Source organism: Arvicola amphibius, chromosome X (genome assembly GCF_903992535.2).
Source record: "Arvicola amphibius chromosome X, mArvAmp1.2, whole genome shotgun sequence".
NCBI lineage: Eukaryota > Metazoa > Chordata > Mammalia > Rodentia > Cricetidae > Arvicola > Arvicola amphibius.
This window is the reverse complement of record NC_052065.1, coordinates 137401425-137428269: the sequence shown is the minus strand read 5'-3', so window position 1 is coordinate 137428269 and position 26845 is coordinate 137401425. Positions and strand designations below refer to the sequence as shown.

General features: G+C 38.8%; 1 protein-coding gene across 2 annotated transcripts in view; it reads left to right on the top strand.

The window, feature by feature from the left end:
* Tmlhe (trimethyllysine hydroxylase, epsilon) overlaps positions 1 to 26845 on the top strand; it is a 114485-nt gene that overhangs the window by 50198 nt on the left and 37442 nt on the right. For both annotated transcript variants that reach the window (XM_038316837.1, XM_038316836.1), the window contains exons 3-5: positions 12402 to 12578; positions 17292 to 17571; positions 19672 to 19791. In XM_038316837.1, coding sequence (XP_038172765.1) covers positions 12402 to 12578; positions 17292 to 17571; positions 19672 to 19791 — 577 coding nt within the window. The remainder of the gene's footprint in view (positions 1 to 12401; positions 12579 to 17291; positions 17572 to 19671; positions 19792 to 26845) is intronic.

The window sequence follows — 26845 nt, the reverse complement described above, 5'->3', positions numbered from 1 at the left end:
AAACATGGTTTTGCCACATGTGGCTTGTCCTGGTAATTGTATACTTTACTCAGGTGATTCCTCTTAACCCTCAGAGTATAAATTATCTGATGTTCTGAATAAAGTTGGCTATTACATGAAACTTTAGAACACTTCATTTTTAGGCTCACTCTTCCAGGTTAACATGGCCAACTAGAGAAGTAAACAGATTGAGTAAAACATAGAAATATATTTTCTCACAATGAGTGTCTTTGGAAAATCATAATATTGGCAAGGCTGCACTCCTTTCAATGGTCTTCGACAGAATCTTTCTTCAGTTAACCTATTCTATATTCTTTTAGATACCAGAAATTCTTGGCTTTTTTTGTTTCTTTGCTTGTTTATAGAATCATCACTTCTATCTTGCTTCCATTACATTGCCTTCTACATTATTTTGAAGTAAGCCTCTCCTTATAAAGATGGCAATCATTATAACTTTTAAACTTGATTATATCAGCAATGACTACAGATGCTTCATTGATGGAGGAGGGTCATCTGTCTATGTGTTACTTTCATTGGTTAATAAACTGCCTTGGCCCTTTAATAGGACAGAAAATTAAGATTGAGACTTCATTAATTAGCAGGAATAGACCCAGCAGTAACTATTGGACCTTTTAATAATGATGAAATTGTCAAATTATGGACAGAAAGTGAACCCTGGCAAAGAGCTTGTTGTAGATGGAGACTGCTCATTTGTTTCCTGGCTGCCCAGACACAAATAATCACACAGAAACTATATTAATTACCACACTGTTGGCCAATAGCTTAGGCATATTTCTAGCTAACTCTTACATCTTAAATTAATCCATTTCTATTAATCTGTGAAACACCACGAGGCTGTGACTTACTGGTAATGTTCTGACTGGCAGCTTGTGTCTTTCTCCTTTGGCAGCTACATGGCATCTCCTTAACTTTGTCTACTTTATATAGCTCTGTTCAGATTTCCCGCTTGGCTTTACTCTTCTAAGCCATTGGCCAAAACAACTTCTTTGATAACTAATGATAATAAAACATATTCATCGCATACAGAGGGGAATCCCATATCATTTCCCCTATCTAAACAAAAATGAGGGTTTTAACTTTAGCATAGTCAAATTGCATATAACAAAACAGGTATTAAGAAATAATTACAGTTACAACATTTATGTCTATTTTACCTTTTATCATAACTAAGGAAAATTATAACTATCTATTCTTCAACTCTATAAAAGTCCCAAGAAGGATATAATATTACCTAAGTTAAAAGGAAGTGCATTATAAGCAACTTCCAAAATTCTAGAATTGACAGAAATATCTTGCTGCCTGGACAGTCACCCAAAGTTCTTCTGTAACATTGTGGCATTCATCTTCAGCCTAGAGGGCCATAGTATACAGAAGAGTTTTCCATGAAGCAGGAAATTTCAAAGACTGTTTTGCCTCTATTGGCAGTTTGCCAGTCACTTTCTTCTGTGTCCTGTAGAATTTCTGGTAGACTCTTTTAAGGAGCAGGTACCCTGAAGGATTGTTTCACCTTTACGTAAGTTCAGCAGTCATTGCTCCATGGGTCCTGCATGTCCAATTCATTCAGCATATCATCAAGCAGTCCAGGCAAGAGCAGTTTCTTGCCCAAATTGCTAACAAACTCCATATGGAGCCTCTTCGATGCCCATCATCCTCTTGAAGTAGATTGTGCTGCTGGGAGCAAATGTGTCTCATTTTCATAAAAAGTTCTAAGATACATTTTAAATGCGTGTTTTATAATTCTTTGAAAGGTTTGAAGAATACCTATCCATCTGAAATATATATCTGTGCATCTAGAAAACATAACTAACATTACTACAAGTTTGACTATTATAGATGACTATTAGCCTGCATTTCTTAATTATACATAACATTTTTAATGAGGTACATGAACACAATAGGTTAATCAAGAGCATAAATATACATATAACAAAATTGATCTTAAATTTGTACCAATAAACCATGATCCATACTAATGCAAAGTATTCATATTTATAGCATATCCCCTTTAAATGTAAGCAAACATTTATAGACAATCATTTAGGGAATTTGCATGTTGTTCTCTAGACTGTTTCCTATTGATTAGGGGTACTGTTAATCAGGTCTTTCATGGGGTATCCTGTTTGGTAGGTCCATCTCGGCTAGCAATTCTGAAGCTTTCAAGGATATTGGATCATATGGGCCATTGCTTCAGGGGATCTTGTTTGATCAAACCATATTAGCCAATAAGGAATCCACAGATATTTATCCTCTGTGGAAACAAAAGCAGAACATCTTTTCCAAAGCAGCATATCTTTAAACCCAAACTTTGAAGTCAAGATACATTTAAAATTAAAAAAAGCACAGAAAGACATTTATAGTCAAAAAATTCAAAGAAGAGTATGCATAATCCAGACTCTCGGTGTATTTTTCCAAACTATTTCTTTTTAAAACTCTCTATACTCTTTATCATCTCTCTCCCAAGCCTATGTAAAGTTTTTAAACACACTGTGACCTGTTCAGAGGTTATTTTTCTGTCTGAATCTGTCTTTATTGTGTATCTCTAATCATTTTCTGACTGGAAGCACTTTAAAATGGTAAACAGTGTGGTTAGGGCAGCCCTGGATGCTGGCTCTGCCTCTCTTGGCCTTCTAACATGGCAGAGGTAGTTTACCACCAGCTCTGGGACTGCCAGATAGGAGCTGCACCCACCACCTCAACTCTGGGAAGTAGTTGGCCCATGCTGCCAACCAAGTAACTTGTGACACATTGCCCAAAAACCCCATTCAAGTGCTCGGCCTCCTGAAAGACCCAGAGCTGTTCATGAACAGCAACTAGCATGAACCAAGAAGCCTTCTTAAATGAACTATGTAGTTTTTCCTGCTACCACTGAGTCAAGAAGCCTTCTCTTAAAGTAATCTTGCCTCTACTTGCTTCTAGCAAACAGATCAAATCTGAAAAAAATACAGCTACCAAGAAGTCATGATTACATCTGTTCTTTTGTGTCTAGAACTCCTCAAACTCTCTCAGGTTTTATGTGGATGTAGTTGCCTCATGTTGGTGTACCATTTTGGAAACAGAGACTGGTCATTTGTTTCCTGGCCACCTGCATGCAAATAATCACACAGAAACTATATTAATTACAATGCTGTTTGACCAATAGTTTATGCATATTTCTAGATAACTCTTACATCTTAAATTAATTCAGTTCTATTAATCTCTGAATCACCATGAGGGTGTGGCATACTGGTAAGGTTCTGACTGGCAGCTGGTGTCTTTCTCCTTCGGCAGCTACATGGTATCTTTTGACTGTGCCTCCTTTCTCTCTATATCTCTGTTCAGATTTCCTGCTTGGCTTTACTCTACTAAATCATTGGACAAAACAGCTTCTTTAATAGCCAATGGTAAGCCGGGCGATAGTGGCACACGCCTTTAATCCCAGCACTCGGGAGGCAGAGGCAGGCGGACTCTGTGAGTTTGAGACCAGCCTGGTCTACAGAGCTAGTTCCAGGACAGGCTCCAAAGCCACAGAGAAACCCTGTCTCGAAAAAAAAAAAATAACCAATGGTAATAAAACATATTCATAACATATAGATGGGAATCCCACATCAACTTGTAGTAATTTAGGCAGATAAGCAACAACTATCCCAAACTCAAGAGAATTCAACTTATAAAAAGAGCTAACTGGATCATTCCTCATATTGTATGGGACACACTAATAACTGGAGCATCTATATTCTATACAGATTCAAATAAGTCAGGAAAGGCAGGTTACAAATCAGAAAATTTAAGTAAATTGGATCAAAGCCCTTGTGATTCTGTTCAAAAGTCAGACTTATATGCTATTCTCATGGTACTAAGGGATTTTAAAGAACCTCTCAACATAGTTACTGATTTGCAGTACACAGAAAGAATTGTTTTGCATATTAAACTCACTTAATTTATACCAGATGATATTTTATTCAGAATTTTTGCATTGATGTTCATGAGCGAGACTGGTCTGTAATTGTCTTTCTTGGTTGAGTCTTTGTGTGGTTTTGGTATCAGGGTAACTGTAACTTCATAAAAAGAGTTTGGCAATGACCTTCTGTTTCTATTATGTGAAACACATTATGGAGTATAGGTATCAGCTCTTCTTGGAAGTTCTGTTAAAATTCTGCATTAAACCCATCTGGTCGTGGGCTTTTTTTTTTTGGTTGGGAGGGTTTTTTTTTATGACAGCTTCTATTTCCTCAGGACTTATAGATCGATTTAGATTATTTACCTGGTCTTGATTCAATTTTGGTATATTGTATTTATCTAAAAACAAGTCCATTTCTTTTACATTTTCCAACTTTGTAGCATATAGGCTTTTGTAGTAAGATCTAATAACGCTCTGAATTTCCTCAGTGTCTGTTGTTATGTCCCCCTTTTCATTTCTGACCTTGTTAATTTGTGTGTTCTCCCTCTGCCTTTTGATTAGTTTGGATAGGGGCTTGTCAATCTTATTGATTTTCTCAAAGAGCCAGCTCTTTGTTTCATTGATTCTTTGGATTGTTTTCTGTGTTTGATTATTTTCAATCTTCTACTACTCCTGGGTGAGTCTGCTTTTTTTCTAGAGCTTTCAGGTGTGCTGTTAAGTCTCCAATGAGTGCTTTCTCCGTTTTTTTTTTAATGTGGGAACTTAGAGTTATGAACTATCCTCTTAGCACTGCTTTCATAGTGTCTCATGGGTTTGGGTATGTTGTGTCTTTATTTTTGTTGAGTTCAAGGAAGACTTTAATTTCTTTCTTTATTTCTTCCCTGACCCAGGTGTGTTTCAGTAGTTGACTGTTCAGTTTCCATGAGTTTTGGGGCTTTCTGGGGGTAGAATTGTTGTTAAATTCTAACTTTATTCCATGGTGATCCAATAAGATACAGCTGGTTACTAAATTTTTTTTGTATCTGTGGAAGTTTGCTTTGTGGCCAAAAGACACTTAAGGTCATGCTCAACCTCCTTAGCTATCAGGGAAATGCAAATCAAAACAACTTTGAGATACCATCTTACACCTGTCAGATTGGCTAAAATCCAAAACATCAATGATAGCCTTTGCTGGAGAGGTTGTGGGGTAAGGGGTACACTCATCCATTGCTGGTGGGAATGCACACTTGTGCAACCACTTTGGAAAGCAGTGTGGCGGTTTCTCAGGAAATTCGGGATCAACCTACTCCAGGACCCAGCAATTCTACTCTTGGGAATATACCCAAGAGATGCCCAATCATACTACAAAAACATTTGTTCAAATATGTTCATATCAGCATTATTTGTAATAGCCAGAACCTGGAAACAACCTAGATGCCCTTCAGTGGAAGAATGGATGAAGAAACTGTGGAATATATACATATTAGAGTACTATTCAGCGGTAAAAAACAATGCCATCTTGAATTTTGCATGCAAATGGATGGAAATAGAAAACACCATTCTGAGTGAGGTAACCCAGACCCAAAAAGATGAACATGGGATGTACTCACTCATAATCGGTTTTTAGCCATAAATAAAGGACATAGAGCCTATAATTCGTGATCCTTGAGAAGACAATAAGAATGTGAAACTAAAGAAAATCATATAGTTATCCTCCTGGATTTTGGAAGCAGACAAGTTTGCCGGCAAAAATTGGGAACTTGGGGGTGGGGTGGGTTGGGGCTAGGGGAGATGGGGAGAGAAAAGCGTGAAGGGGAGGATAGGGAGAGCTTGGGGGAATGGGATGCTTGGGATATAGGAAGGGTGGATATGGGAGCAGGGAAGCATATATCCTAATTAAGGGAGCCATCTTAGAATTATTAAGAGACTTGACTCTAGAGGGGTTCCCAGGTATCCAGTGAGATGCCCCTAGTTCCATGGGCAGCTGAGGAGAGGGAGTCGGAAAAGGCCAGATCCTATAGCCATACTGATGATTATCTTGCATATCTCCATAGAACCTTCATCTGACAATGGATGGAGCTAGAGACAGAGCCCCACATTGGAGCACCAGACTGAGTTCCCAAGGTCCTGACAAGGAGCAGAAGGAGGGAGAATATGAGAAAGAAAGTCAGGACCGTGAGGGAATCTTCATCTGGCGATGGATGGAGATAAAGACAGAGCCACACATTGGTGCACCGAACTGAGCGCCCAAGGTCCAAATGAGGAACAGAAGGAGGGAAAATGTAGTGTGGAGCTGCGGGGCTGCATTCCCGCCGCCCAGCTCCCGGCCACCGGCTAGCTTATGCCCCAAAATAACAACACACAAATTGTATTCTTTTAAACACTGCCTGGCCATTAGTTTCAGCCTCTTACTCACATCTTGACTAACCCATATCTAATAATCTGTGTAACACCATGAGTGGTGTCTTACTGGGAAAGATTCAGCATGTCTGTCCTGGTAGCTGGCTCCATCGCATCTGTTTCAAAGAACAGAGGCAGGGCAATTGCCTTAGCCATCTACCTCAATTCTTTCTTCCTATTCTGTCTACTCCACCCACCTATGTTCTAACCTATGAGGCCAAGCAGTTTCTTTATTAATTAACCAATGAAATCATCAGATACATAGAAGACACACCTACATCAGGAAAACATGAGCAAGGAAGTCAGGACTGTGAGGAGTGCTCCCACCCACTGAGATGGTGGGGCTGATCTATTCGGAGCTTACCAAGCCCAGCTGGACTGGGACTGAAAAAGCATGAGATAAAACCCGTCTCCCTGAACATGGTGGACAATAAGGGCTGCTAAGAAGCCAAATACAATGACACGGGATTTGGACCCTACTACACATACTGGCTTTGGGGGGGGGGGCTGGCCTGTTTGGATGCTCACCTTCCTAGACCTGGATGGAGGGGCGAGGAACTTGGACTTCCCATAGGGCTGGGAACCCTTACTGCTCTCTGGACAGGAGAGGGAGGGGAACTAGAGGAGGGAGGGGGTAAATGGGAGGCGGGGAGGAGGCGGAAATTTTTAATAAAAAAGATGTTTTAATAACATGAAGCTAACTAGAAATATGCCTGAGTAATCATCCAAGCAGTGTTGTAATTAATATAGTTTCTGTGTGATAATTCAGGTCTGGGTGGCCAGAAATGAAATAGGAGTCTTCTATTACACTTGGGTCTCTGAGCGAGTTGATGACTAGATAGTTATAGTTTTCCTTGTTTACCAGACTCAGAAAGCAAGTTATGATAGAAAGGAAATTAGGTGCAAGCTTTGGACTCACAAAGAAAGTGTAGATATGGAGTATTTTCTCTGAATTTATCAAATGCAAATGGACTTGACATTGCTGCTGTATTTGTTGCTTGTATATATTGTATATATTTATTGTACTCATTGTATATAGTTTTTCTTATATTAGTCATAGCCTTTTTAAATTTTAGACAAATGGGAAACTATAGTGGTATATTATTTGTGTTATAATAAATAAAGCTTGCCTGAAGATCACTACAAAGCAGCCACACTAGTCAGCCATACAAGTCAGGCAGTGGTGGCACACACCTTTAATACCAGAAGCCACAATAGTTAGCAATAGAGGCTAGGTGGTGATTTTGCATTCCTTTAATTCCAGCACTAGAGAGGAATATAAGATGGGAGCAGACAGGTATCAGCTGAGTCTCAGTCTGAGGATTTTTTGAAGCAGGATCACCCATTTTCTGTCTGAGGTGGAAGTAAAAACCTATGGCTGGCTGTTTTGCTTTTCTGATCTTCTGGTTAAACCCTAATATCTGTCTCTGGGTTTTTATTATTCATGCTACATTTCATTCTGCATTATGTCCTGCAGAACAATCTAGGTCATGACAAATAGCAGGATTTCCATTGTCTGTCTTTCTATCTATCTGTCTGTCTATCTGCCTATCATCTATCCATACATCTATCATTTTTAAGACAATGTCTCATTATGTAATACAAGCTAGCCTAGTTCTCCTTATCTAAACTCTGTTGGCCTCAAACTCAAGATCCTTTTGTCTCAGCTTCCAGAGTACCAGGATTATAGACCTGTGCCTTAGGTAGTTAGCACTGATGAAAAAGAGAAGTGAGAGTTTGAATCAATGAGGACTTAGCTAACTGTGCTGTCTAGTTTTATGTCAACTTGACATAGCTAGAGTCATCAGAGAGGAGGGAACCTCAATTGAGAAAATTTCTCCTTAACAGTTACAGGCAAGCCTCTGGGGCATTTTCTTAATTAATGATTAATGGTAAAGAGTACAGCCCATTGTTCTTTTTTGCTCAGGATAGCTTTGACTATCTGGGATTTTTTTCTGGTTCCATATGAATTTTAGGATTTTATTTTTATTTCTGTAAAGAATGTTGTGGGGTTTGGGTTGGAATTGTATTAAATCTATGACTTGTTTATGGTAGAATGGTCATTTTCGCAATATTGACTCTACCAATACATGAACATGTAGGTGGTGTCACCTCTGGGTTGGTGGTTCTGGATTCTATAAGTAATAAGGCAAGCCAGTAAGCAGCATCCCTCCATGGCCTCTGCATCAGCCCCTACCTCCAGGTTCCTACCTTGTTTGAAATCCTGTCCTGGCATCCTTTAATGATGAACAGTAATGTGAAAGTAAGCCACATACACCCTTTCCTCCCCAAGTTGCTTTGGACATGGTGTTTCTTCACAGCAGTGATAATCCTAATGAAAACAGAAACTGGTACCAGGAGTGGAGTGTTGTTATGACAGACTTGACCATGCAGGTTTTGGCAAGATTGTAAAAGAACTTTGGATCTTTGGGCTAGAAAATCCATTGAATATTGAGAATTCAGTGGACTATTCAGAAGCCTTTAGATAAAGAATGTTGAGTATTGTGAAACAATTAGAGGCCAGGCTTATAAAGTTTCAGATGGAAGCAATGACTGACAGGCTGTTTGTGTAAAGAATATGTAGTATTTGGTCAGCTGGAGCTGAAGACTCAGCTTTGATTAACAAGAGCCCAAAACCACTAAAATAAAACTTTGCTTTTCTGGAATAATCGATGATGGTCAGCTGAGGCTGAAGAATTCACTTATTAGGAAGAGACCATCATAATTGAGGTTAAGTCTTGTAGATTAAAATTTTTGTCCTGCCCTGTCCCACAGCCATTCAGTCTCAAATAAACACATAGAGGCTTATATTAATTATAAACTGTTTGGCCTATTACTAAGGCTTATTAATAACTAGGTCTTAAAATTTAAATTAACCCATAATTTTATTTTGTTTTATTGGTCTATATGTCTTTGTATATATGTGTCTATATATGTACAAGTGCTGTACCATACTGGTTTTTATTACTTTATGAATAATACCATTCAAAATTTCCACTTCCTCCCCTCCTCCCACTTCCCTCCCACTCACCCACTCACCCTTCCCTCTCCCCCTCCAGTCCTAAGAGAGGGCAGGGTACCGTACACTGTGGGAAGTTCAAGGCCCTCCCCTCTCCATCCAGGCTTAGGAAGGTATGCATCCAAATAGACTAGGATCCCAAAAAGCCAGTACATACAGTAGAGACAAATCCCAGTGCCATTATCATTGGCTTTTCAGTCTGCCCCCATTGTCAGCCACATTCAGAGGGTCCAGTTTGATCCCATGCTCGTTTAGTCCCAGTCCAGCTGGATTTGGTGAGCTCCCAGTAGCTCAGGCACACTGTCTCAGTGGGTGGACCAACCCCTCATGGTCCTGACTTCCTTGCTCATATTCTCCCTCCTTCTGCTCTTCAACTGGACCTTGGGAGCTCAGTCCAGTGCTGTGATGTGGGTCTCTGTCTCTATCTCCATCTGTTGCCAGATGAAGGTTCTATGGTGATATTCAAGATAGTTATCAGTCTATATCTTGTCTATAGGACAAGGCTAGTTCAGGCACCCTCCCTTCCACTGTCCAGGGTCCTAGCTGGGGAAATCCCCATGGACACCTGAGAACTCTTCTAGAGCCAAGCCTCTTGCCAACCCCAAAATGGCTCCCTTAATTAAGGTATCTTTTTCCCTGCTCCCATATCCATCCTTCCTCCATCTCAACCATCCCACACCCCCAAGCTCTCCATACCCGAGATATCCAATCATACTACAAAAGCATTTGTTCATCTATGTTCATAGCAGCACTATTTATAATAGCCAGAACCTGGAAACAACCTAGATGCCCCTCAGTGGAAGAATGGATAAAGAAAGTGTGGTACATCTACACATTAAAGTACTACTCAGTGGTAAAAAACAATGACATCTTGAATTTTGCATGCAAATGGATGGAAATAGAAAACACTATCCTGAGTGAGATAACCCAGACCCAAAAAGATGAATATGGTATGTACTCACTCATTAGTAGATTCTAGCCATAAACAAAGGACATTGAGCCTATAGTTCATGATCCTAGAGAACCTAAGTAAAGTGAACCCAAATAAAAACATATAGATCTGTAGTGAAGAGCTGCGGGCAGGCCTGCTTTTCATCCTGCCCGGCTGCTGGCTGCCTGGCTAGTTTATGCCCCGAAATAACAACACACAAACTGTATTCATTTAAACACTGCTTGACCCATTAGCTTTATCCTCTTACTGGCTAACTCTCACATCTTGCTTTAACCCATATTTAGTAATCTGTGTAGCACCACAAGGTGGTGGCTTACCGGGAAAGATTCAGCATGTCTGACATGGTGACTGGCTTCATGGCGACTGCCCGAGGCATCTGCCTCACTCCCAGCATCCTGTTCTGTCTTCTCCACCCACCTATGTTCTAACCTATCAGGCCAAGCAGTTTCTTTATTAATTAACCAATGAAATCATCAGATAAATAGAAGACACACCTACATCATAGATCCTCCTAGGCAAAAGTTAGGAACATGGGGGTGGGTTGGGGTGAGGTGGGGGAGGGGAGAGGTGGAGAGAGAAGGGAGAAGGGGAGGGTTGGGGAGACCATGCTGTTTTTATACTCTGTAATATATCTTGCATTGTTCTTTTTTGCTTGGGATAGCTTTGACTATCTGGGATTTTTTTCTGGTTCCATATGAATTTTAGGATTCTAATTTTATTTCTGTAAAGAATGTTGTGAGGTTTGGATTGGAATTGTATTGAATCTATAACTTGTTTGTGGTAGAATGGTCCTTTCCACAATATTGAGTCTACCAATACATGAACATGGGAGGGTCTTTCTATTTGCTAGTATCTTCTACAATTTCTATCTTCAGAGATTTAAAGTTTTCATTGTATATATTTTAACCCATCAGAAGTGTTGATTTCTTAATGATAAGAATTTCCTGTTCCCAGATGATTTTTCCACTGTCATTTTTAGTGAAGTCAACCTTTCTTATGCTTTTATAAAATGACACATTTTTTCATATGCCATATTTCCATGTATTTATGGGTCTAGTAGGGAATGCCACTCTGTTTTCTTGACCTATTCTGTACTATTATATGTAAAAGTTTTATAGCTGGTGTTTCATATTCTCTTTTGCAAAATTGTAACTTTATCATTTTTAAAAATGAGTTTTAGAATTACTTTTTTAAAATATATGAAACTCTCTAAGATATAGATTGGTACATGAAATTTTTGCATTGATTTCTAAGTGAATTTATCTCTTCTAGTTTTGAAATTGCCTATATGTGAACATGGTATTTCTATGTGTTGGCTTCCTTCAAGTCTTCTAGAATAGTTTAATAGATTTCTTCATATTGCATTTCATATTTCATTTCCAGACATAGAGTTTCTATTGCTTTTATAAATTTTACTTTCACTAAATAGGTAAACTGGTATATAGGAAAGTCATTTACTTTCTGTTAATTCCAATTTTTTTGTTTCTTTGACATAATAGAATTGCTAGAATAGTACAAAATACATCTTGTGCACTCTCTCCTATTTAGACATACATCTAAGCATTTTATAGTCTTATGTGCCTTGTATATCAAAATCATGCCATTTGTATCATAGAAATTGTATAGTATTTTTAACAACTGCCAAGGGACTGCCCTTTATTTGTAGTGATGAGGCAAGCAGGCCTGCTTTTCATCCCGCATGGCTAGCTTATGCCCCGAAATAACAACACACAAATTGTATTCATTTAAACACTGCTTGGCCCATTAGTTTCAGCCTCTTATAGGCTAACTCTCACATCTTGCTTAACCCATTTCTAATAATCTATGTAGCACCACAAGATGGTGGCTTACCGGGAAAGATTAAGCATGTCTGACCTGGCAGCTGGCTCCATGGTGACTGACCCAGAGAGGAGAGGCATGGCAACTGCCTCACTTCCCTCTTCCTCCCAGCATTCTGTTCTGTCTACTCCACCCACCTAAGGGCTGGCCTATCAAATGGCCAAGGCAGTTTCTTTATTAACCAATGAGAGTCCTCCATCATTTATTACTCTAATTGTTTGTTAGTAAAAAGTCTTTTAGAAAAGAATGTTTTTTACTATTGGTATTTAATTTTCCTAAATAAATATTTCTGTTTAATCTGATCTTTCTCTTAGAGCTGCAATATGCTAATGTTGTAATGCGCTTTGATTATGTCTGGCTTCGAGACCACTGCCGCTCAGCATCATGCTATAATTCTAAGACTCACCAACGGAGCCTGGATACTGCCAGTGTTGATTTATGTATTAAGCCAAAGACCATTCGCCTGTATGAATCCACACTCTTCTTCACTTGTAAGTATACAGGAGTTTCTTGGATTTCTTAAGTCTTTTTCTAAAGAATAATGATTTTATGAAAAAAATAGTTTGGCTCTCTCCAAAATAGGGTGTGTTTTTTTAGTTAATTTTCCCCATTGCTTTGGAAGCAATTTCAATAACCTTTTGATTTTGTTTTGTTTTGTTACAGCTAACATCATACTTAATTTTCAGACAGGATAATCTCTAACTAGGAAACATTTCAAGGATGGCTGCTTTTGTCACTCTTTGTTTTGCCTTTATTTGTTTTGCACTTTATTTTTAAGACAATGTCTTGTAATGTAGCCCCAGCAGTCCTTAAATTTACTATATAGATCCACCTGGCCTCATACTAGTGATTCTACTGTTCCAGCTTCCTGAATGCTTGGGTTTCACATATAAGGACTAGCATTCTCAGCAGAAAGTAAGGAGACCTTGCTTCCCTTGCTTAGACCAACCCATACCTCCTTGGGATCCCCTGTACCAGCCTGAATGACCTCATTCATACCATTTCCCCCGTTGAAAGCCCTCCTATGCTTTCTGGAAATCATACTTCAGGTGCTACCCACTGCCTTCTATACTAGGCCTGCCTATAGCTCCCAAGATTTTTGCTCCAGGATCCCAGCCTGCATATCCTCTGTAGCAAGAAGGAGACCAGGCTTTCCCTACTTAGGCCCACCCATATTGTCCCTCTTGCACTAGAGAAGAACTAGGGCCTACCCTTCTTAGGCCTACCTATATATCCAGGAGCCACAGTTAAGGCAAAGACCATGAACTTCTACACTGTGCTGACCTATAGCTCCTAAGAATTTTGTTTCAGTGTTGGAGGAGGAGAGAGCTGCTTGTTTGTTCCTGACTGCTTAACCCAGAAATAAACACTCAGAAACTATATTATTTAAAACACTGCTTGGCCTGAACTGTTAGCTCTAGCTTCTTTTTGGTTAGCTCTTATATATTAATTTAACCCATTTCTATTAAACTGTGTATGGCCATGTGGCTATGGCTTATGGGCAAAAGTTCTGGCATCTGTCTCCGGCAGGGCTACATGGTAATTCCAACTCCTCCTTTCTCCCAGAATTCTGTCTAGTTTTCCCCACCTACCTCTATTCCCCTTATGGCTCTGCTATAGGGCCAAAACAGTTATTTATTCATTAACAGTAATCACAGCATACAGAGGGAAATCCAACATCAGTTTCAGGAATACAACCAACACAGCCTTCTTCATATAGAAGATCTGACTTAGTTTACTTGGGCCTACCTACACCACTCCAGAACTTCTTTAATAAGCCCCAAAGGGGAAAATGAGCATCTCAACCTTCTCCTGAACATTGTAAATTTCTCTGCTAAAAGAAGAGAGGTTTTAAAAGAAAGACATAGGGAAAACATGAAAAACATTGACCAACATACTACTTAAGATGTGCAAGTCCCAGAACAGGAAAAAATAACAATACAGTATGACTCTTCCATAAAGTGCTAATCACATAATAATAGCACCTAAATGTAAATGACCTGGAAAAACTTCCAGGCAGAGAACTTAAAAGAATAATTGCAACTGTGTTCAAATAACTCAAAGACATAAATGTACCCAAAAGAACAAAAACAAAAACATAAATGAAATGCAGAAGTCAACCCAAGATATAAAAATAAAATTTAACAAAAATAATTGCTGAGGGGGCTGGAGAGATGGCTCAGCGGTTAAGAGCATTGCCTGCTCTTCCAAAGGTCCTGAGTTCAATTCCCAGCAACCACATGGTGGCTCACAACAATCTGTAATGAGGTCTGGTTCCATCTTCTGGCCTGCAGGCATACACACAGACAGAATATTGTATACATAATAAATAAATAAATTTAAAAAAAATAATAATAATTGCTGAACAAAAGCTAAACTGAAATGCTGGTAGAAATGGAAAAACTCAAAATGTTAAAAAAAAAAAACAGTGGAAAGACTCACCAACAGAATGGATCATGTAGGAAGCAAAAGAATCAGGGGCAAAAAAAAGTAGAGAAATTAGACCACTCAATAAAAGTCAATGAGAAGTTTTAGAAAATATATTAGCAAGTAAAAGCTAGAGTAGCAGAGAGTTTGTTGTGAGATTCTGTCTCTTAGGAATGTCAAACATACTCCTAAAGTCTCACCAATATATGACTGCTTACACATGAGCCAAACAAGGACAACAACAGTAGACATACTAATATGGATGAGGAAAAGCCCAGAAGACCTCAACCCTATACAAAGAACTTAAAGCAACAAGGGAATGCTGGAAGTTGGAGGAGAGGTAGTCCTCACCAGAGGAAGAATACCTCAACTGGTCTTCCAATACCAAATGGTCAACCCTGAAATCACACATAAAAGTAAAATTATAGAGATTATACATGTTACATTTATGTATTTAGGGAAATATACATATAAAACAGTGAAAAAAGAAGCCATAAATATGGGGGGTGGGTCATGTATCGAAAGGTTTGGAGTAAGGAAAGGGAGGGGAGGAAATGATATAATTATATTATAATCAAAAAATAAAAGAAATTTTTTAAAAAATATAAGAACAGGCCATGGAGAGATAGATCAGTAGTTAAGAGCAGTTGCTGCTCTTGACAAGGATGTAATTTGGCCAGTTTCCTTTCATCTGTTACCCCAGTTCTGGGGTTGGTCTATGGGCACTAAGCTCACACATAGTGCACTTGTATACATGCAGGCAAAACACGTATACACATTAAAAAATGTATATATATATATATATATATATAGGTATATACATACATATATATGCATATATATATATATATATAGTCATTTATGCCCCAGAAATGTTTTTTTGGTTTGGGTTTTGGATTATTTTGAGACAGGGTTTCTCTGTAGCTTTGGAGCCTGTCCTGGAAGTGGCTCTTGTACACCAGGCTGGCCTTGAACTCACAAGGTCTACCTGCCTCTGCCTCCCGAGTGCTGGGATTAAAGGCCTGTGCCACCACTGTCTGGATGCCCCGGGAATGCTGAAGCTTGCATGGGCAGCCCTTTTATGGTGGCTCTCTGGTTGTTCCTATCCTAGGTAATCCTAAATGCTTGTGTTATTGTCATACCCAAGGTTCTACAGTCTTCCATTTTATGCTATCTATTCAGCATTTTATTTTGTTTTGTTTTGGGTTTTGTTTTTGTTTTTGGTCTTCCTCTTCACCTTATCTTGTGCATTCCTCCAAGCAGTGCTATCTTTGGGTATCTGCTGTCATTCATTCTGATAACATGGCCCAAGTATGTCAAGCACTATTGTTGTATCCTGTAGTTTACTTATTTCCATAGATGGAGGTGTTTCTTAAAGTTATTATTGTACAGCCTATCTCTTTGTGTGTGTCTAGAATCCTGCTGAGACATGCCATCTCAAACACCTAAAAGTTATATCAATATACAAAATGTCCTAAACTGAGGTAGAAACATACATATATACAATCTGAAAAAATAACTTTGTATAGGTGTATAAATGTAAACAAAAGTAATATATATAATTTGAACTTGTATCAATATACAAAAGCTATACCAATGTAAATTATCCATAGATAATAGCTCACAAGTATTCACTCTAATACCCACTATTACTATCCCCCCTTTTTTTAACAAACATAGTTTTTACCCCAACCCTCTATCTAGTACAAGTAATAATCAACAACCCCTAAAGAGTGTTCCCAGCTCTATAGACAAACTTTTCTTTGTGGGGGAGGGGGATGTCGTCTTCTAGAATTGCTTCCTGCTGTCATGGGGGCAATGTTCTCTTAAAGGGATCCTGCAAAATTAAAGTGATGGTTAAGTTTCAAAATTACTGTCTAGTATAGTTGGAAACAATTTCCAAGCTGTCGATAGAGTTTCTTTTTCCAAGTTCTTATTTGGAGTTCTGGCCAGAATGTCATGAGATGGTGTACCATTTTCACATCTGGTACCCCAAAAAAGCGGTCTTATAGTAGCACTGTCTGCATCATGATGTCATCTCAACTAGGTAGAGTTGTTGCTGTGGGGCCCCATCTTCTTCCTGGAAACTTCAAAGATTACTGCAGGAAAAGCATCTGTAGGAAAATCTATGTTTATCATGAAAAACTTAAACATCATTCATATTAAGCACACATTCAATGAAGAATATGATATAGACAAAATAGGCATGGAGAAAGTAAAATTGTTCCTAGTCTTTCTTCTGTCCCATACCAGATGGCTCCTGATATGAGACAGAAACTTGGAATGTTCCTTTTAACAACACACTTGGATTTAGAAAAGTACAGAGCCATTATCCAACTCCAAAACCAGCTGAATATATTAATGTGGGGGGTGGGGGTGGGGGTGTGTGTGTGTAGGGGGTACTTGTACTCTTTGATGAACTTTGTAAGAGCAGTACTTGCTGGACATTATAAGGCCTTTGCACACAAAACTCACAGTTTTTGCGACTTTTGGCACATAATAAAGCCAGTCAAAATTCCCAACATGGATGCGGGAGAGACTTATGAAGTAGACTCAGTTGTTTAAAAATAGTGCACATCAAGATTTGAGGAGAAAGTGGTAGGCAAGAACAATTGGAGGGGAGAGAATAGAAGGTGCATTTGATCAATATATGTGCATCTATAAAATTATCAAACAATTAAAAATGTAAGACAAATGTTGACAAAGGAATAAACATTTTTAAGTAGTAAATTGTTGTCAATATTTCTAAATTTTAATCACTTTTTCCTCCTAAAAAGGGCCAGATGGTCATGTGACTAGATATGATCTGGATTGGCTGGTGAAAAATAGCTATGAAGGGCAGAAACTAAAGGTAATCCAACCTAGAATATTATGGAATGCTAAACTCTACCAGCAAGCCCAAGTTCCATCTGTAGATTTCCAGAGTTTCTTAGAAACAAATGATGAGCTGAAGAAGTTTCTGCAGAACCTTCTGCTATATGGAATTGCATTTGTAGAAAATGTCCCTCCCACTCAAGAGCATACAGAGAAGTTGGCGGAAAGGATCAGTTTAATCAGGTAATTTACTAACTTTCTGAAATTCACAATAACTAATTTCTACATGAGCACCAAAAAGATGTAAAAAGATCTAGCTCATGAAGCATCTGCCTCAAATGTACTAGGCCCAGGTTCAGTCTCCAGTACTGCCACCTCCCCCCAAAATAATCTCTCTGTCCCTCCCTCCATCTATCCCTACCTTTCTTTCCCCCGTCCCTCACTCACCTTTCCATCATGACTTCCTCCCTGTACTGTATTCTGCTCAAAAGGGTTCAAAAGAGGTTCTAAAAATTACCAAGTTTTCATCTTCATAGATACCTACCTCTCAATCATAAACTGGTTGTTAATGCTTCATTGGATACATTAAATTGCATTTAGCATATTTACAACCTATATTTTATTTTGGCCTGCAACCCTTTTAATCATATTTTATAGTCTGTTCTCCACTGATAAGCACCTGATTCTAAGATCCAATCAGTGCCCTTTCCAGGATCACTGTGACAGTAAGCAATATACCTCTGGTTTACTTATCCTAAATAAAGTGTTCTTTTCATTACTAATTTCCATTTCTCATATAGATTTATCTTCTGTAGCATTAAATGTGACATAAATGTACTTCATTACAAATAGTATTTGTTTTTTATTTAATAAAATTCATGTCTAACTAGTTCATTGTGTTACCCAAAGTACCAAAGTATGCTGGGTCATGAAGACAGTGGTAGTAGAACATAATAAATAGCATTTGTGAGCCATTTAGTTTGAAACACAATTTCAGAGCTCTCAAATAAAAGAAACTGTTGCTAAGCAAACAACTGAGAAAGTTTGGAAACTTTTATTTCAAGAGGAAAAGCATTTCCTGTTTGCTCTTAGGTTTAAGGAACTCTGAAAGCTAAACAATTAAAGTATCCTTTTCTTGATGGAGGAGTGTCTATGTGTTACTTTCATTGGTTAATAAAGAAACTGCCTTGGCTCTTTGATAGGGCAGGATTTAGATAGGTGGAGTAGACAGAACAGAATGCTGGGAAGTGAGTCAGATGCCATGCCTCTCCTCAGTGGGACAGATGCGATGGAGCCAGCTGCCAGGTCAGACATGCTGAATCTTTCCCGGTAAGACACCACTCGTGGTGTTACACAGATTATTAAATATGGGTTAAAGCCAAGATGTGAGAATTAGTCAATAAGAGGCTGAAAATAATGGGCCAGACAGTGTTTAAATGAATACAGTTTGTGTGTTGTTATTTCAGGGCATAAGCTAGCCAGGCTGTTGGGATCCAGGCGGCAGGAACGCAGCCTGCTGTCTCATTACTACATTTCCTCAAATCTAGGTGTTGTGGCACAGTCCTTTAATCCCAGAACCTGAGGGTTGAATCTCTGAGTTACAAGTCAGCATTGTTTACAGAGTGAGATTCAGGACAGCCAGGGCTGCACAGAGAAATCAGTCTTGTAAACCCAAATCAAAAAAGTATCTTTTCCTCAGATCTGAACCCACTGAGAAAATAAATGCAAAATCAAATCTATTATCTTGTACAAGAAATTTAATATAGCAAGTCTCATAATTGTAACAAAAATACCATTTTCTCTTTTTCTTGTTCCTCTGTGTTCAAACAATTAAATGAAAGCAAACACCTCTATGACATATGAATAATATGGAAACTCTCTCTCACAGTTGATTATTAGATTTTCTAATATATTAGAAAATGACTGTTGTTGAAAAATCTGAATATTAATGAAAGACAGTAGTTGTTATATAAATTAATTAAAATTTTTACTTGCTGTAAGCAGCCACATCATTATTTCTATAAAAGGAAAATAAACCCAGGGGATAGCCTTGAATGAGGAGGCTATTAAAATAGCCAGATAAACAATGGGCAGTGATCCTTGAGCTTTCAGAATGTGCATTTCAGTGATTTTCAGTTCATATTCCCTGAGTATTAATTAGTGACAGAATTTCAAAGACTGGCATTTTTAACTGTCAATTTCACCTATATATAGCAATCTGTAACAACAACTATTATATATATTAAGAGTAAATGTTGAATAAAATTACAAATATAATTAAATATTATATTAAAATTAAATATTACAAATATCTAATAGTTTTTTATTGATTTTACTTGTCAGAGAAACCATCTATGGAAGGATGTGGTATTTCACTTCAGATTTTTCCAGAGGTGACACTGCCTACACCAAGCTAGCTCTAGATCGGCACACTGACACTACCTACTTTCAAGAGCCCTGTGGGTAAGTATATTAGACTTTTCCAGTGTAGTGTTCTAGTTGATGGTCTTGAATAGTTTCTTAATTGTCTTCCATTCTATTTTAGTGAAGATCATGTCTACTTACTGTGGACTTAGATGAGTGTTTCTTTATCTTCCCCTGGAAACATAGTCATTTTAAATATTCTAGTCTAGTCTTCATTGAACTTTTATGAATAAAAGTTGTATTTAAAATATAACACATATACATATGTCTCTTTGAAAAGAAACAGATATTGGCTTATGCTGTAGTGTAGTTTACTCTGTCCTAGAACTTGAACTCAGAATGTAGCCTAGACTTGAACAATCCTCTTGCCTCAGACTTCCAACCCACTATACGGGACTACAGTATTTTCTCAAAGTAATTACAACTCACCAAAAAAGTTAGGTAACTATAAGTTTTAGAAATAACATTTTTGGCGTGATGGTAGAGATCTTTAATTTCAGAACTCAGGAGGCAGAGGTTGGTGGATCTTACTGTATTCAGAGATAGCCTATTGATAGTGGTACAGAGTTAAGGCTGTGACATCAACTAGACTGTAATCTGCAATGCAGTCTAAACATGTATTATTAGCTTTTTGGTGTTGAGCATGTAAGTTAAAATCTCCAAGCTTCCATATCTTCATTTGTAAAATGAGATTAGTAATACAATCTATTTATGTTGAAAATGGATTAAATTTTGTAATAAATTTAAAGCACTTAACATTCTTCTCAACACATACTAAGTATTCAGTAAGAATTAGTTGTCATTACCATTTTGGTTATTCTAATCACCACTGTCATCTTCATTATTAAATGCATATCCTTTCTGAAGCCACTTTTGCTCTGAATTTCATCGTTTCAACTGGAGATTTTCTTCTATCTTTAGCCTTTCCATACCTGTTGACTTCCTAGCAGTCAATTTTTATTAATTCTCTTCTTTTGTATACTTGTCTAGACTCTATTTTCCTTTTTAAAATATTTTTATAGCTAACCTTTTTTTAAAAAAAATCTACATTTAATACCTTATGAAAATTGTTATTAGCATGCATTAAGTGTAAGGGGGTCTTATTATGATAGTTTCATACATGCTTATAATGTACTTTAATCATATTTATCCCTTCTACTATTCTTACCTATCTATACTCCTTTCTCCCTTTCTATTTTATTATCCCTGGTAGCCCCCTTTCAATTTCATATCTTCTTTCTCCTTATCTATCATATGTTCACTAAAACATGTAATACTTGTAATGACTTACTTTGCATAACACATTGATATCAAACTTATTAATATATGAGTGTGTAGGTTGCATGTATATGTGTGTATGTGTGTGTGTTTTTGTGTGTGTGTGTGTGTGAGAGAGAGAGAGAGAGAGAGAGAGAGAGAGAGAGAGAGAGAGGGAGAGAGAGAATTTATCTACTCTTTTGATTAGGCATATTTTATAATTCAGTTGCTGTGAATAGTATGGCAATAAATACAAATCTGCAACTGTCTCTGTGGTACACTGACTTGGTTGCTTTGGGTATATTCTCAGGAGAGCTATAACTAGATTATTACTTTCCTACTATTTAAAATATAACTTTTCACATAATATATCCTTATTATGGTTCCTCCTCCCCCTACTCCTCCCAGTTCCTCTTACCACCCCTCCCAACCAGTCTACCCTCTTTCTGTCTCTCAGTAGAAAACAAACAGGCTTCTAAAGAATAATAATAAAAAAGATAAAACAAAAACTAGCTCATTGGAATAGGAAAAAACAAACAGAAAGAAAAGAGCCCAAGAAAAGACACAAGAAATGGATATAGATACAGAGACCCACTCATTTGCACACTCAGGAATCCCATAAAAATCACTAAACTGGAAGCCATAATATATGCACAAAGGACCTATGATGTAAAAAAATAGAGGAAAAACATAATTAAAATAAAGGATAAAAAAATAAGATTATTTTTTAAAAAGCCTTGACATGACATTATAAGACAAAAAATAAAATCTCCAAAGATGTCATTGAGTTTGTTTTCTGCTGGCCATCTACTACTGGGCATGTAGCCTACCCTTAAGAGTAGATTGTTTCAAGTGAGACACTTTTAGAGAAAACTCATTTCTTTTTTTTTTGTTGTTGTTTTTTTCGAGACAGGGTTTCCCTGTAGTTTCTGGAGCCTGTCCTGGAACTAGCTCTTGTAGACCAGGCTGGCCTTGAACTCAGAGATCCGCCTGCCTCTGCCTCCCGAGTGCTGGGATTAAAGGCATGCGCCACCACCGCCCGGCTGAAAACTCATTTCTTATTTGCAAGTGGTTATCATTTGGCGATTGCTTCAGGGTTAGGAATGGGGGCATATGTCCACTTCTCATATAAACACTAGGGTCCCATCTGATTCAGACCCATGCAGGCCCTGTGAATACTGCCTCAGTCTCTGTGAGTTCATATGTGCATCAATCCTGTTGGTCTAGAGGGCCTATTGCCTTGCTGTCCCCCATCTCCTCTGGCTCTAACACTCTTTCTTCTCTTCTGAAAGGAAGCCATAATACATAACACAAAGGACCTGCTGTAGACCCATGCAGGATCTGTGCTTCCTCAGTCTCTTCTCTTTGAGTTCATAAGTGTTTTATTAGAGGGATTTGTTTTCTTAGTGTTCTCCATCCCCTCTGATTCTTAAAGCTTCTGATGGTGTCTGAGCAAGGCACTTATCTATGAGTATAGCAGAATGTCTTTTGGAGTCATTGTATTGTTGTTTTTTCAGTAGAAGAGTAGTATTTGATTTTGCCCTAGGTCCCTGGGCTGTCTAGTCTCAGGTTCTTGGTCATCTGAGCAGTGTCTAATATGGGTCCATCTCCTGGAGTGGGTCTTAAGTCAAATCATATGCTGATTGGTTACTCCTACAAGGTCTATGCCACCATTTTCCTAGCATATCTTGCAGGCAGGATATCACTGTAGATTGAATAGTTTGTAGGTAGGTTGGTATTTACCTTTCTCCTTTTCTAGCATGCAGACTACCTTCCCATACCATGATCAATAGTCAGTAGGGGTGAAGGCTTTATGTTGGCACCAGGTCATCTTCTCTGTCTTCAATGAATTGTGTACGCATTGTCTTTAGTAGTGAGCCCTTGCTATCAGTTTCTGAAGAACAACCCATTGTCTTGGCAACAGCCTGGGTTGTTTGGGGATTCTTATGGGACCCCCTTCAACCAACAATTCAATTTGATGTAGAACATTCCCAGTGTTGGAAGCTTCATTTAGTGGCAAGAGATGTCCAGATGGGGCTCTTTCTCCCCCATTATTTAGCAGTTTCCTTTAGATCACCTTCATATATGTATATTGTAATGGTCTGTCCTGTCCCTTTAAGAGACAACCCTTGCCCACTCACTCCCCAGTCTGCTGAAGCAAGCAGATCTTCTTTCCACTTCCAGACTGCTAGTCCTTCCTTTCCATCTCTCTCCTGAAAAGGCAGCTTCTGCCTCTCTTCCTTCTTTGCCCTTCTCCCCATCCCCCTCCTCCTCCCTTCTCTTTATCTCTGGTTCTCATTCTCTCTTTCTCTCTGCCTCTCTCTACTCTTCCCCCATCTCCCCTTCTCCCCTTTCCCCTTCCCTTCCATAACCCACTAAATAAATATCCAACCTCACTTTACATTGAGTGTGCCTATCCTTCTCTGTCTGTTACCCACCATGCAGCTCCCTGCGTGGGACTAGCTGCCCCTCAAGGAATGGTGCCATTTTACTTTTACCATAAAATTTTGTGCCATGACTCAGCCAGGCTCTTTCCACATTCCCTCCTGCCCAAGGTGGTCCAGCTGAGGACACATCTCTGTCTCTCACCCACTGTGTGATTCCCTGCCAGGGACTGGCAATCTTCGTGGCCCACCATGGTCTCGTGGCCTGCTGCCCACTGCAGCCACTCGGGGAATGGTGCCATTTTATTTTTAACATAACATTTGGTGAATTTCTCTCTCATGCTGCCTTCCATAGTCTTAAAGAGACTTTTCATTATGCAAAAATATTTGCCACAGCCATTATGACATAAATATACTACTGTTTATATAATATATATGTCTAAAACTTATATTTTCAAAAACCCAAAGAATTCTTGTGAGTTCCAGGGAGCCAAATTGAAGGATTCACCTTAAACAGGTCAGATACACCCCTCTCAATTCCCTGGTTCTAATTTTTTTTCCCTAAACTTCACTTTGTCCTCTGTTCTGCCAATACCATAAGCAGGTGTAAGAGACACCAGACATTTCCATGCCAAAAACAATGGACAGGAACAAACAGACCAGCTACACAAGGATGTGACCAGCACCCAGCTTTCTCAAGGTTCTGCCCAAAGACGATGCCCACAAATAAGCAGAAAGAAGTCTTGAGAATCCACTCCCCCAATTTATTTAACCTGTTGTGCCTAACCTCCTGCCTTTTTATTATAAAAAAAGATGAGAATGTAATGGTCTGTCTTATCCCATTAAGAGACAAACCCCACCCACTCCTCCCCCATCTGTTGAGGCAGGGGAATCTTCCTACTGCTTCCAGCCTGAGTTCCTTCCTTTCTGCCTCCCAAAGAGGCAGCTTCTGCCTCTCTCCAGTCTCCCCACTTCTCCCGTTCCCCTATCTATCTATCTATCTATCTATCTATCTATCTATCTATCTCTGCCTCTCTTTCTCTGCTCTTCTCCCTTTTCCCCTTCCCCCTTTCCCTTTCCCCCTCCATAACCCACTAAATAAATACCAACTTTCTCTGTATGGTGTGCCTAATAGGTCTCTGTCTCTCAACCACTGTGAAGCTCCCTGCCTGGGACTGGCTGCCTTCATGGCCCACTGTGGTCTCATGGCTGCCCACTGCCACCATTCAGAGGCCTGCAGCATTTTATTTTTACCTTAACATATATATTTTAGGAAGTTTCTACTATGTTAGGTTTCCATATTAGCCCTCAAATGGTGCTTAATTTTAGCTGTCTCTCTCTGTATTCCCTCTCTTTTTGTCTCCCCACCCCAATTTGATCCTTCCCTTCCATATCCTCATCCATCCATAATGGTCCTATTTCCCTTTCTTAGGGATATCTATCTGTCTCCCTTAGGGGGTATTTATTATGAATAGTAATGAGTTTCATAATAACATTATTACTGTTCCTCAAGGTTTTCATACTTAAACCTTCCAAATGACTTCTTTCAGTTTGTTGCTTTTTATCACCTATAGATCACAAAATCTACCTTTCTTCTGAGTTAAACATTTTTAAGTGACTACTAAATAATCCAGACCTAGAGGTTTCAGAGAAAGTTCAATATGGTCAGAAATTACTTTTCACATTTTAACTACATTTCTTTTAGATTCTTGATTTTATTCCTTTATCTTTCCTTATGTTTCTTCCTTGTTTTACTTTGTGATATATTTTTCTATATTTTTACATGTTTCAATAAATTGCTATTAAGTTTTATATTAAAGTATAATTACTTTGTTTCTCCATTCCTTTTCTACCCTCCAATCCCTCTGTTGTATTCTACCCCACTTTAAACCACAGCCTCTTTTTCTTTGTTATTATATAAGAATTGTTATGAATTGAATTAGAATGGTGCCCCCTCCATATGCTCATATATTTGAATATTTGGTCCCAGTTGATGGAACTGTTTGAGAAGGATTAGGATATATAGCCTTATTGGAGGAAGTATATTACTGGGGATAGGATTTGAGGTTTAAAAAGCCCATGTCATTCCTACTTATCTCTTTCTCTGTATGTATGTGTCTTGTGCTTGTACATCAACATGTAAGCTCTTAGCTACTTCTCTAGCTCCATGCCTGCCTGCCTGCTGCCATGATTCCCACCATGTTGCTCATAGAATAACTCCATGTAACCATGAGCCCCAAATTAAATGCTTTATTTTATAAGTTGTTTTTGGTCTTTCATGGCAATAAAAAGTAACTAACATGGTCCTACTGCAGCCAGCATCAATGATGATATCCATGGCCCATGTTGCCACCAAAGGCCACAAGGATGCCTAGCCTCTGGGCCTCCACCTGTGGCTATGTTGGGGTCCAGGGCCTTTCTGATACCAGATCTGTGATGACCTGAATGATCTGCACTGCTACCAAGGGCTGTAGTGTTGTCCAGGAATGAGCTGTTGCCAGGGGCAATTTTGGGGTCCATGGCTCTACCATAGCCAGGGTCTATGTTGAGATCTGTGGTTTTGGTTACCATTGAAGGCCATGTGACTTCTCATGGTCTGGACTACTACCTGGGCCAAATTGAAGTCCAATGACCATGTTGCTGCTGATGGTCCTTGGTCCTCCCACAACTGGGTTCTATGTTGATGTCTGATGCCCGTGTTACCACAGGGGCCCATGTGAACCATGTGTTGAACCATGTGTTAAAGTACAAGGGCCATGCTAAACTGGTCCTGCCCTCACTATCCCAGGAGAGCTGACCCCACTCCTCATCAGCCCTGAGATACTGGACCCCAATGACCCAGGCACTGAGAGCTGTCCCCATCTTTAATAGAGTTTCCCACACACCCCCATCCCTGCACTTGGGAAAACTGGCCCTACTCCTCACCATGGTAAGGGGAAAGCTGGTTCTGCACCTGATGGAGCTAGTCCCAGCATTCCAGTCAGAACAACTCAGCTACTACTATCCAGGGCTTTGTGTTGGCACTAACCCATCTATGACCTGCTGGAAGCAGTAACTGGTCCTACAAAACCATAGCCACAGGATAACTTGGGGCAACAGAATGATGTCTAAAAGGAGCTTCAATGAGGGTCCAGTATTGTTGTTATACCAGAATCCAGAGGCCTTGAACCTGACTAACAACATATTATACAATGAAAATTTACAAGTAAAGCTGTTTGGACAAAAAGGTATACTGCTTGATACACAACAGATCCCAATGACACTAAGACAAATGAAGATATACAAAAGACAAAGGAGTAATGCGGTATTTTTTTGCTTGTGTTTCTTTGTTGTTTGTTTTCAATTAATTTTCTTATTTGTATTTTTATTTTTTTTACTTTTTATTTTTATCTTATTTCTTTTTTTAGTTTTCTTTTGTGGTAGACACTACAAGAGTGAAGAGCAGATATGAA